Genomic DNA, 12985 nt, shown 5'->3' with positions numbered 1-12985 from the left:
GGTTATCCCCGATGCCCTACATTCTATCCGCTCACTCCTCTGTACCACAACAAATCAGACACCTCATGAACGTCTTCTTGTCTTCCCCAGGAAGTAATCCTCCGGATCCCCTCTCCCAACGTGGCTGGCCGCCCCCGGACCCATCTTGCTCCGGAAGCATTTGCGGATGCACAAGTCCGACCCGTTGGTGGAACAAGTCCAGTTACTCCACGCTAACCCGCAGTATGCGTATGTGGAGTACCCCAACGGTCGGCAGGACACGGTCTCCCTCCGGGACATGGCACCTGCCGGTGTGCGGCCTTCCCCTCCTTCACCACAGACCCCCCCCTGTTTTTTTCCCCCAGCGCCCCACCCTGGCCACCCCTTCTCCATCCATGGCATCTCCACCAACCAGCCCGGGTGACGGAGACTGTTCAAGGACCATTGCTCCCGGACTCCAGCGGAACAACCACCATCGGCTGAACCAACGTCACCAACTCCACTGCGGCGGTCTGCCAGGACGTGACGGGCCACGAAAAGACTGATCGAGTCTATTTAATTTACAACAACTCCATGGACCTTGTTGGGACAATATGTACTATTGTTAATTGTCTGGGCCAGTGGGAAGCCAACATTTTTTTCTTTTCTTTTCTCCCTTCTCTGGCTGCTACTCATACCACCAGTTCTCCCCCCCCCCCCCGGCTACTTTCTCCGCAAGGGGTGAATGTGGTGGTATGATTTGCATAGCTGTCTGCCATTGGTGCAGAACACTGGCTTACCATTGGCCCTGGTTGGTCATGTGCCTCTCGACCGATTGGTTGAGACCAGTCATGTGACGACTCTCCGATTGGCCGAGTTAACCCCGCCTCCAGAGCGAGGTATAAATACCCAGAACGCCTGGCGGTTGTCCATTTACTGTAGTCGACCGCAGGGCTAACTTATAGCTTATTAAAGCCTAACTTTTGTACAGCAACTCATCTCGCGTTTGATTGATGGTTCATCAGTCCCTTTAGTCTGACGTTGTTCCCTCTGGTTCTAGGTTTTCCTACAAGTGGAAACATCCTCTCCACGTCCACTCTATCCAGGCCTCGCAGTATCCTGTAAGTTTAAATAAGATCCCCCCTCATCCTTCTAAACTCCAATGAGTACGGACCTAGAGTCCTCAACTGTTCCTCATATGATAAGCTCTTCATTCCTGGGATCATTCTATTGAACCTCCTCTAGATCCTTTCCAAGGCAGCACATCCTTCCTTAGATTCAGGGTTCAAAGCTGCTCACAATACTCCAAATGGGGTCTGACCAGAACCATGCACAGCCTCTGAAGTACATCCCTGCTCTTGTATTCTAGCCTTTTCGACATGAATGCTGACATTGCATTTGCAATAACTGCCGACTGAACCTGCACGTTAACCTTAAGATAATCTTGAATAATGACTCCTATGTCCTTGCTCACTGTCGAAGGGGATGTATATATTTCCCCACTTAACCAATTGTGTAGGAAAACCATAGAAGTCACTGAATGAAGAGATCAGTGCGCCAAGGGGTAACTGTTGAGCAGCAATCAGTGATACTCACATGCATCAGTGGTGACTTAGTGGACATAATTGGGTGAGCAGTCAGACTACAGGCATGTTAATTGAGTTGTAGCTGAACAATGTCAGCTGCAATGGAATGTTAATTATTGACATGCCTCACCATTAGACTTGTCCTTGTGAATAATGAGCTTGCAGCCCCCGCCATCTCCCCCAGTATGTACAACTGTGTTGTTCACCATTTTAATAATCAGAATATCGTACGCCCCTCCCCGTATGTTGATACAGAGGGGAGGGTACCCAGTTTCTCCAGCACAAAATTTGTGTTTGAACCATTTTGTACCACATCTATGAATGGCTCTGTCAGTTTGTGATGATTGGCCAGCTACCCACCACAGAGGCCCAAGATTTCATTCTCAATGTCAGGGTCCTCCAAGAATGAAGTGGCCTAGCAGCAGAAAAGGGTAGTCGCAGGAACAGTAATTTTAATAATTGGCTGTCTTCCTCTTGTGCCGCTGATTCTTTTCCCCTTCTGGTGTCCCAATTCTTTCACCCTTTCTGGCCACGAGGCCTTTGCCCCCGTTCCATTGCCCCTTTTCCCCGGTTTCATTGGCCCTGTGGCCTTCACTCCTTCAGCCCCTGTGCCGTCATCCCTTCAGTCCCGGTGCCGTAACTCCTGGTGCCTCCACTCCATCAACCCTGGTGCCTTAACCCCTTCAACCACACAGCCTTCACTCCCAGTGCCTGAACCCCTCAGCCCTGGTGTCTGCACCCTTCAGTCCCTGTGCATTGCCCCTTCCAGCAACAGTGCCTCTGCCAGTAAATCCTTTACCTCTCCCGGTACACCGATGCCTTTGATGATACTGCCACCTCCCCCTCACCTGCAATACTCCTTAGGTCTTTGTTGGTCCCCTCGGGACCTCTCCTGCAACACCCGAGTACTTTCATGGTTCCCTCTCACCCCTCTGACACAGCGGTGCCACCTCTGAACTCCCCTCGGAGGTCAGTTCACCGGGTGCATGCCTTTTGAAAGCAGTGATGATACACGCCATAGGTGGACTTTTGAACAGGGGGATGAATGAAAGCTGCACGGGAGCCCAATAATCAGATGCAAATGAATGAAAATGAGGTTCCTGACATTGCATGGCAGGAAACCCATTACGTGGGTTTCCTCCGGGTGCTCTGGTTTCCTCCCACAGTCCAAAATGTGCAGGTTAGGTGGATTGGCCATGCTAAATTGCCCCTTAGTGGAATCTCAGTGTCCAAAAGGTTAGATTGAATTACAGCGATAGGGTGTGGGCTTAAGTAGGGTGCCCTTTCCAAGGGCCAGTGCAGACTCAATGGGCCGAATGGTCTCCTTCTGCACTGTAAATTCTACGATTCTATCAATGGCAGGAGGAGGGGATGGCCGCAATGAAATTTCCTGCCAGCATAAAACAAAATTTGGGCCTCTCGCAGGCTTTTCTGCTCCCATCGCCAAACACGCCCAAAAAAAGGAGTGGAAAATCCTGAAAATAATTAAATATAACTTTATATTTATTTTATTGACACCATTGAAAATGAAATTATTAAAAATTCTGTATTTAAAATAGCTGGAACAAATATACAAAATTAAATATTAAAATTTAGGGGCAGCACGGTAGCATGGCGGTTAGCATAAATGCTTCACAGCTCCAGGGTCCCAGGTTCGGTTCCCGGCTGGGTCACTGTCTGTGCGGAGTCTGCACATCCTCCCCGTGTGTGCGTGGGTTTCCTCCGGGCGCTCCGGTTTCCTCCCACAGTCCAAAGATGTGCGGGTTAGGTGGATTGGCCATGCTAAATTGCCCGCAGTGTCCTTAAAATTAAGGTTAAGGGGGGAGGGTTGTTGGGTTATGGGTATAGGGTGGATACGTGGGTTTGAGCAGGGTGATCATTGCTCGGCACAACATCGAGGGCCGAAGGGCCTGTTCTGTGCTGTACTGTTCTATGTTCTAAAAGATAATTTAGTGTCAAACACAAAATTAACTTACAAATCTTTTCTCCAAAGCATCAAAGCAACCCATCATCCTGGAAGAAAAGGCATTTAATTAACTATATTTAGCAAAGGGAGTGAAGAAATTAAGTAAAATTTGAATATTTCAGAACAATATTTCATATAATATGGAGAGTTCATCTCCAAACTCTGAGATACAATATATTTATCTCACAGAATTTCACTGAAGGAATAGTAACATGCCAGGGTGGGCTTTTATCTGTGCATGCAACAGGTTACAAGAGCAGAAAATGTCACATGTCAGGAAGTCGGCAAGACCATTGACCATTTAACTCAAGAATGCTTGATAGTGTGCAAGAAGCCATGATAGAACTGGTGGGTATGCTATTAACATGGGCTAAGACAACTGAGTGCATTTTGAACATTGAATTCTGTCTTTAACTGGCAATTTATGGGCTTCCAGATAATTCCCAGGTGAACAAGACCAGACAGCAGATTTGGGAAACCTGAGCAATTAACTGGCTGGAAAAGCTTGAAATATTGAGATTATAGTTGTTTCTCTGCATAAGGCTTTTCTCACAGGACTTGTTATAAAAGTGTTTTAATTCCTTCCGACATAATTTATTTTTCCCTTTGATCCGCTTCCCAGCTATCATCCTTCACAGCAGCATGGGAGCTCCTTATGCAGTTCTACCTCAGTCCTCTGATGAGGGCCAAGGGAAGCAGCACCTGCAACAGCAGGAGCTGCTCCTCAATAAACTGTGGAACGAAGGGGATACAAATTTATGCAAGAAACCCAAGAAGCTGCCATGATGCCTTCATTATTCACTAGATCACCCATAGATACTTACACTTCCTTCAGTTTTGGAGGGCCGAAGGGCCTGTTACTGTGCTGTATTGTTCTTTGTACAACCAAAACACACAAGCACAAGGGTGGTCACTGAGCAAGCCATCAAATGTAGTGCAGGTGCCGGGACAGTTGGGGATGACTTTCATTATATAGCAGGAGGATGTCCAGAATGTCTGTGTTCTTTTGAGCCTTGCACAATATAGTGCAGCAAAAAGGACTGTAGCTGCAGCACAGTGGTTAGCACAGTTGCTTCGCAGCTCCAAGGTCCCAGGTTCGATTTCCGGCTTGAATCACTATCTGTGCAGAGTCTGCACGTTCTCCCCGTTTGGGTGGGTTTCCTCCGGGTGCTCCGGTTTCCTCTCAGTCCAAATATGTGCGGGTTAGGTGGATTGGCCATGCTAATTTGTCCTTAGTGTCCAAAAAGGTTAAGTGGGGTTGTTGGGTTCCTCCAAGGAGTCTAAAGATGGCTCTTTGGAGATTTAAAAAAAAGTGGCTCATAAAAAGTGTCAGCCGTAAAACTGACACCCAGCAAATGGACTTCAGCAAAGCCGTTGACAAGGTGCCTCATGGCAGACTGGTACAAAAGGTGAAATCACACGGGATCAGAGGTGAGGTGCTAAGAGGGATACAGAATTGGCTCGGTCACAGAAGGCAAAGGGTAGCAGTAGAAAGGTGTTTTTCTGAATTGAAAGTTGTGACTAGTGGTGTTGCATAGGGATCGGTGCTTGGGCCTCTGCTGTTTGTGGTGTACATAAACAATTTGGAGGAAAATGTAGCCGGTCTGATTAGTAAGTTCGCGGAGGACACCAAGGTTGGTGGAGTGGCAGATAGTGTTGAGGGTTGTCAGAAGATAGAGTAGGACATAGATAGGTTGGAGACTTGGGCAGAGAAATGGCAAATGGAGTTTAATCCGGACCAATGTGAGGTAATGCATTTTGGCAGGTCTAACATAGAGGAGAAATATACCGTAAATGGTAAAACTTTTATGAATATAGAAAGTCGGAGAGATCTGGGCGTGCAGGTCCACAGATCTTTGAAGGTGGCAACACAAGTGGACAAAGTAGTCAAGAAAGCATACAGAGGGCGGCATGTGGTGCAGTGATTAGCATTGGGCCTGCGGCGATGAGGGCCCGGGTTCGAATCCCGGCCCTGGGTCACTGTCTGTGTGGAGTTTGCACATTCTCCCCATGTCTGCGTGGGTTTCACTCCCACAACCCAAAGATGTGCAAATTTGGTGGATTAGCCATGCTAAAATTCCCCCTTAATTGGGAAAGAAAAATAATTGGGTCCTCGAAATTTATAAAAAAAACAAGAAAGCATATGGAATGCTTGCCTTCATTGGGTGGGGCATAGAGTATAAAAACTGGCAAGTCATGCTACAGTTGTATAGAACCTTGGTACGGCCGCACTTAGAATATGGCGCACAATTTTGGTCGCCACATTACCAGAAGGATGTGGAGGCTTTGGAGAGGGTGCAGAGGAGATTTACCAGGATATTGCCTGGTCTGGAGGGTGTTAGCTATGTGGAGAGGCTGAATAGACTCTGACTGTTTTCATTAGAAAGACGGAGGTTGATGGGTGACCTGATAAGAGGTCTACAAGATTATGAGGGGCATGGATACAGTGGATGAGCAGGCACTCTTTCCCAGGGTGGAGGGGTCAGTCACCAGGGGGCATAGGTTTAAGGTCATGAGGCAAGGTTTAGAGGAGATGTGCGAGGCAGGTTTTTTATGCAGAGGGTGGTGAGTGCCTGGAACGCCTTGCCAGGGGAGGTTGTGGAAGCCGATACATTAACGCTGTTCAAAAAGCATCTTGACAAACACATGGATAGGATTGGTATAGAGGGATACGGCACAAGGAAGTGCTAAAGGTTTTGGCAAAGGTTGATATCATGACCGGTACAAGCTTGGAGGGCTGAAGGGCCTGTTCCTGTGCTGTATTGTTCTTTGTACAACCAAACCACACAAGCACAAGCGTGGTCACTGAGCAAGCCATCAAATGTAGTGCAGATGCCTGGACAGTTGGGGATGCCTTTCATTATATAGCAGGAGGATGTCCAGAATGCCTGTGTTCTTTTGAGCCTTGCACAATATAGTGCAGCAAGAAGGACTGTAGCTGCAGCACAGTGGTTAGCACAGTTGCTTCACAGCTCTCCTCCAAGGTCCCAGGTTCGATTCCCGGCTTGGATCACTGTCTGTGCGGAGTCTGCACGTTCTCCCTGTTTGGGTGGGTTTCCTCCGGGTGCTCCGGTTTCCTCTCAGTCTAAATATGTGCGGGTTAGGTGGATTGGCCATGCTAATTTGCCCTTAATGTCCAAAAAGGTTAAGTGGGGTTGTTGGGTTCCTGAGTTAGGGTGGAGGTTTGGGCTTGAGTGGGGTTCTCTCTCCAAGGGCCGGTGCAAACTCGATGGGCCAAATTACGTCCTTCTGCATTGTAAATTCTATGAAATTCTATGAGAAGCAAGTTGAAACCAGATTCCATCTTTGAAGGAGGATGAGGAAGGAGTCTGATCTGGCTGCTCGGGATGCCTGGGATCGACATATTTAGGAACGCTTTAGCAAATTTACCGCCTGGCTCCTCAAACCCTGCCCAATCTATACAGACAAGTTAGGGTGATGGAATACCCATAGCTTGGCCCTCCTCCGGCACCAGTTACCATGGAATGCTTTGTAGGCCTTGTGGGACATGAAAGACATAGAGATACATTAATATGCAGAAATATTAACCCCCAAGAGCCGTTGACTAATCAGAGGCCAGCAGTTCAATATGGCCATCAGTAACACCAGGCACGATGGCAGCTGCCGATAATGCCCCCTCCTAAGGCAGACGCAGGGAGAATGTGCAAACTCCACACGGGCAGTGACCTCAGGCCGGGATTGAACAACTAAGGCAGTGTTCTTCAAAATCGGGGCGCGACCCGCGGGTGGGTCGCAGGCAGGTGTCGGGAGGGTCGCGGAGCCGTTGTCCGTGGCGCTCCTGATCGCGCAAATCCCCGCGCAGCAGCCGGCTTTTCATAACGCCAGCTGCAAACGGCTGCGAACATGTTACAAAAATAAATTCGGCCGCATTGCGCATGCTCGCACGATGATCGGCGCACATGCACATTCCGCGAACCTGTTAACAAAAATTCAGCCGCATTGCGCATGCGCGCCAATAATCGGGCCGCATGCGCAGTGGGGCCGCTATTTTTTAAATCGGTTGCCGCTTTTTGTTTTACAAGTTCTGTAGTGGTTTTTATTCATTTATTTTATTCATTTAATTTTAATTTTTTCCATTTATCTTATTCATTTTTTTTTTACAAGTTCGGAGGGGTTTTATTCATTTTTTTCATTTATTTTATTCATTTTGGTTTACAAGTTCGGAGGGGTTTTATTCATTTTTTTCATTTATTTTACTCATTTTATTTTTTTTTTACAAGTTCAGGGAGGTGGGGGGGGGGGGGGGGGGGGGGGGGGTTATTTGATACCATTTTACAGGAAAAAAATTCAGAACTTTGGACAGATGGAGACTCCATAATTTCCGACACCAGAAGGCTTCACCTTCATCCAACAGGTTCCATTGGAGGAGCGTGTCCGAGGGCCAAAGGGACCCAAAACCATTTCCTTCATTTTTGTCAGCAGCAAAAAACATAAGAGAAAATGGTGGGTCGTGCAGGTCGGCTGGCGTGGGTCGCGCAGGTCGGCCGGCGTGGGTCGCGAAAGTCAGCCGGGTTGGGTCCCGAAGGTTGGCTGGTTGGTAAAAATGGGTCCCCGGAAAAAAAGTTTGAAGAACACTGAACTAAGGGATTTTCACAGTAACTACATTGCAGTGTTAATGTAAGCCTACTTGTGACACTAATAAAGGTTATTATTATTTTGCTATCGCCATGCATGTAGGCCTCTGCTTATCTCCAGTGCATCCTCCTTTGCACCAATCAGGATTATGATGACTAGTGAGCCACCTCTTCCATTCCCCTGCTTTCTGCACTCTCTTCCACAAGTAGAGAAAGAAAAGAACTATGAATGTGAGAAATAGATTGCGTTGAGAGGATGGAAGGGCATCATTTTGGGACGGTCACTATGATAGAAGTGTGTGACATGACAATAAAATGAAAGTGAGTGTCATTGGTGGTGGTTAGATGAGTATGTGAACAGGTGTGCTGGTCTGAGGAATACTGTGCAAGAGAATGCTGGGGAAGTCAGGGTGGCGGGGGTTTGTACTTCGGTGGTATTCCATTCACCTTTCTTGCCCTGAAGTTATGGCAGTGTATCCAGGAGTGGGCCACCACACTCCTACTTTCACTTACAACTATGCCTGTTTAGTTTCTGAGCTAAGTTACTTCCTCCTGTCTACTGATTACAGAACATTACTGCGGGAATCGCAGTATGATACATAGGAATATATTTGAGAACTATACTGAAGACATCACTAATTGGCAGATCATCTGTCAAATTGGTGGCATGGTGGCACAGTGGTTATCTTGGCTGCCTCACAGCGCCAGGGACCCAGATTCAATTCCTGCCTTGGGTCACTGCCTGTGTGGAGTTCGTACGTTCTCCCTGTATCTGCGTGGGTTTCCTCTGGGTGCTCTGGTTTCCTCTCACAGTCCGAAGATGTGCAGGTTAGGTGGATTGGCTATGTTAAATTGCCCCCTAGTGTCCAGGGATGTGCAGGTTAGATTATGAGGTTACGGGAATAGGGCGGGGTGGACAGGGGAGTGGTCATGTGTAGAGTGCACTTTTGAAGGGTCGGTGTAGACGCGATGGGCCGAATGGCCTCATTCTGCACCATAGGGATTCTATGAAATGGTTAGCTCTCTTGACAATTGTAGAATTCTGACCTTACAGGATCCCTTTAAATAGTTAAGTTTCAATAGACAAGAGTGGGTCATCATCATGTCTGTCCACTCTAATTAATCTGGAAATCTGGAAGTCGAATGGCTCGGTTAAAAAGCTTCTGAAAAACCTGCTGCTCAAACTTCTGGGATCTTGGTGCTCTACTGGTCTCCCCTTGTTGTGAGGGCATTGAAACATAAAAATTTCAAAACAATGACTCAATTGAGCTTAATAGTGAAAAAGAGATGCATTGTAAAAGGATAATTGAACTAATCTATTTTTAAAAAATAATTTAATTACATGTTTTATTGCTATGTTGTTAGTACGTAAGATGAGGTTTACTGACCATTTTACTACTTTAGATGCTCCAGGAAACCGACTGTCCTCACGCAGAATTTTTACACACATGCCTAAGAAATTAAGTTACAATTATCAAAGTTAACAGTTTTTAAAATTCCAGCTGTTTGCAATATTCAAATTATGTATCATGACTTTTTAAATTGCTGAATCTAATTAGAGCCAAACACCATTGAAATCACCATGGCACAAATAAATCTCTGTCATTTACAGAAGCTAGTTAACCACTATTGCAAGTTTATTGGTAATATGTAACAATTATTTTAATCAGACAAAAATGAATGCTGGGCAGCATGGTGGTACAGTGGTTAGCACTGTTGCCTCACGGTGCCTAGGGCGTGGGTTCGATCCCAGACCCAGGTCACTGTCTGTGTGGAGTTTGCACATTCTCCTTGTCTCTGCATGGGTCTCACCCCCACAACCCAAAGATGTGCAGGGTAGGTGGATGGCCACACTACAATTGCCCCTTAACTGGAAAAGAAAATGCAAAAAAATGAATGCTGAGTTGAAAAAGGAAGGATTTGGATGATGACAACAGCCTATAAAAGAGGTAGATTTCAATGAGAGTGTTAAAGGAGAAAAGGGCAGTGGAGAGGCAGAGGGGGTTCAGGAGGTAATAGAAAACAAAGGGACTTGAAGGCTGAAGGCACATCCATCTCATCAGTGGACTAGCAACGCAGAGACCCACGGTCATACTCTGGGAACCTGGGTTTGAATCCCACCACGCCAGATGGTGATATCTTAATTCAATAAAAATCTGAAATTAAAATTTAACGATGACCATGAATCCATTCTTGTCATAAAAACCTATCTGGATCACTAATGTCATTTGGGGATGGAAATCTGCCATCTTTACCTGGTGCGGCCAACATGTGACTCCTGATCCATAGTGATGCGACTGACTCTTAAACGGCCATTGAAATGACCCAGCAAGTCATTCAGCTCAAGGGCAATTTGAGATGGATAATAAATGCTGTCCACATCCCGTGAATGAATAAAAAAAACATTGTGGGATGAAAAGATTGCAGTGAACAATGACTCATAACTTCCTAGTTCGTCAGTGTCACGTTTAAGGGGTACCCCAATGCTGTGCTGGAGAATCCAGCATACCGGTGACAAAGAAGAACCAGGCAACGTGCCTCAATGACTACCGTCCGGTGGCCCTGACTTCTGTTGTAATGAAGTGCTTCGAGAGGTTGGTCATGAAGTGCATCACTTTCATACTTCCAGAATGCCTCGATCCACTGCAATTCGCATACCAGTCCCCAGCAGACGCCATTTCCCTGGCCCTACACTCATCCCTCTAGCATCTCGAAAACAAGGACTCCTACATCAGACTCCCATTTATTGACTACAGCTCCGCCTTCAACAGCACGGTAGCATGGTGGTTAGCATAAATGCTTCACAGCTCCAGGGTCCCAGGTTCGATTCCCGGCTGGGTCACTGTCTGTGCGGAGTCTGCATGTCCTCCCCGTGTGTGCGTGGGTTTCCTCCGGGTGCTCCGGTTTCCTCCCACAGTCCAAAGATGTGCGGGTTAGGTGGATTGGCCATGCTAAATTTCCCGTAGTGTCCTAAGGATTGGCCATGCTAAATTGCCCGTAGTGTCCTAAAAAGTAAGGTTGGGGGGGGGGGGGGGTTGTTGGGTTACGGGTATAGGTTGGATACGTGGGTTTGAGTAGGGTGATCATTGCTCGGCACAACATCGACGGCCGAAGGGCCTGTTCTGTGCTGTACTGTTCTATATTCTATAATCCCAGCCAAGCTCATATCAAAGCTCCAAAACCTAGGATTTGGCTCCTCACTTTGCAACTGGATCCTCAACTTTCTGACCCACAGACCACAATCAGTAAGAATAAACAACAACACCTTCTCCATAATAGTCCTCAATACCAGGGCCCCGCAAGGCTGCGTACTTACCCCCCTACTATACTCCCTGTACACACATGACCGTGCGGCCAAATTTGGTTCCAACTCCATCTACAAGTTTGCTGATGATACGACCATAGTGGGCCGGATCTCGAATAACGACGAGTCAGAATATAGGAGGGAGATTGAGAACCTAGTGGAGTGGTGCAGCGACAACAATCTATCCCTCAATGCCGGAAAAACTAAAGAGCTGGTCATTGACTTCAGGAAGCAAAGTATTGTACAAACGCCTGTTACCATCAATGGGGCTGAGGTGGAGATGGTTAGCAGTTTCAAATTCCATGGGGTACATATCTCCTAAAATCTGTCCTGGATCACCCACGTCGATGCTACGACCAAGAAAGCACAACAGCGCCTATACATCCTCAGGAAACTAAGGAAATTCGGCATGCCCACATTAACTCTTACCAACTTTTACAGATGCACCATAAAAAGCATCCCATCTGCCTGCATCACAGCCTGTATAGCAACTGCTTGGCCCAAGACCGCAAGAAACTTCAGAGTCGTGAACACAGCCCAGTCAATCACACAAATCTGTCTCCCATCCATTGACTCCATCTACACCTCTTGCTGCCTGGGGAAAGCGGCAGCATAATCAAAGACACTTCCCACCCGGCTTACTCACTCTTTCAACTTCTTCCATCGGGCAGGAGGTACAAAAGTCTGAAAACATGCACGAACAGATTCAGAAACAGCTTCTTCCCTGCTGTTATCAGCCTTCTAAACGACCCTCTTATGGACTGACCTCATTAACACTACACCCTTGTATGCTTCACCCAAATCACGGTGTTTATGTAGTTACATTGTGTACCTTGTGTTGCCCTATTATGTATTTTCTTTTATTTCCTCTTCTTTTCATGTACTTAATGATCTGTTGATAATGATATTGTGACAATATACAAATCCAATTCAATCCATCCAATCCCTTAAGGAAATTCTTCTGGACAATTGCGCTGGGCGGGGAACTGTCCACAGAAGCGAGTTACATCACTCACTTCAGATGGTTCTCCCAGCTTTACCCTGATAGTTACTCTGAAAGAATTAAAAGGGAAAAAAATCACTTCTAACTCGAGAGTAACTATTTAAACACCCAGACCCAGCATTGCATGGGCACCCCCCACACACAGAAATCCCTAGACGATTCCCACAACACTCTCTCCACTTCCCTGTCCGGCCCAACCCATTAGACCATAAGATATAGGGGCCGGAATTAGGCCATTTGGCCCATTGAGTCTGCCGAAGGGCCTGTTCTGTGCTGTATTTTTCTATGCTCCGCCATTCAATCACGGCTGATAAATTTCTAATCCCGTTCTCTTGCCTTCTTCCCGTAACCCCTGTTCCTCATATTTATCAAGAACCTATGTATCTCTGTCTTAAACACACTCCATGACTTGGCCTACACAGCCTCTGCGACAATAAGTTCCAGAGATTCACCATCCTCTGGCTGAGGAATTCCTCTTCATCTCTGTTTTAAAGGATCGTCCCTTCAGTTGCGGCTGTGTCCTCGAGTTCTAGTCTCTCCCAGTGGAAACATGTTCTCCACGTCCACTCTATC

General features: G+C 46.9%; 1 protein-coding gene across 9 annotated transcripts in view; it reads right to left on the bottom strand.

The window, feature by feature from the left end:
* The window catches only part of LOC119964531 (HORMA domain-containing protein 1-like), a 108192-nt gene that overhangs the window by 65503 nt on the left and 29704 nt on the right, over positions 1 to 12985 (bottom strand). For 8 of the 9 annotated variants that reach the window (XM_038794149.1, XM_038794147.1, XM_038794145.1 and 5 more), the window contains 2 exons: positions 9494 to 9557; positions 3521 to 3557 (listed from right to left, as the gene is read on the bottom strand). In XM_038794149.1, the coding sequence (XP_038650077.1) occupies positions 3521 to 3557; positions 9494 to 9557 (101 nt within the window). The remainder of the gene's footprint in view (positions 1 to 3520; positions 3558 to 9493; positions 9558 to 12985) is intronic. The other variant, XM_038794153.1, reaches the window with a different exon arrangement.

The sequence above is a fragment of the Scyliorhinus canicula genome, chromosome 4 (genome assembly GCF_902713615.1).
Source record: "Scyliorhinus canicula chromosome 4, sScyCan1.1, whole genome shotgun sequence".
In the NCBI taxonomy this organism is placed as follows: Eukaryota; Metazoa; Chordata; class Chondrichthyes; order Carcharhiniformes; family Scyliorhinidae; genus Scyliorhinus; species Scyliorhinus canicula.
This window is presented reverse-complemented; position numbering and strand designations above follow the sequence as displayed.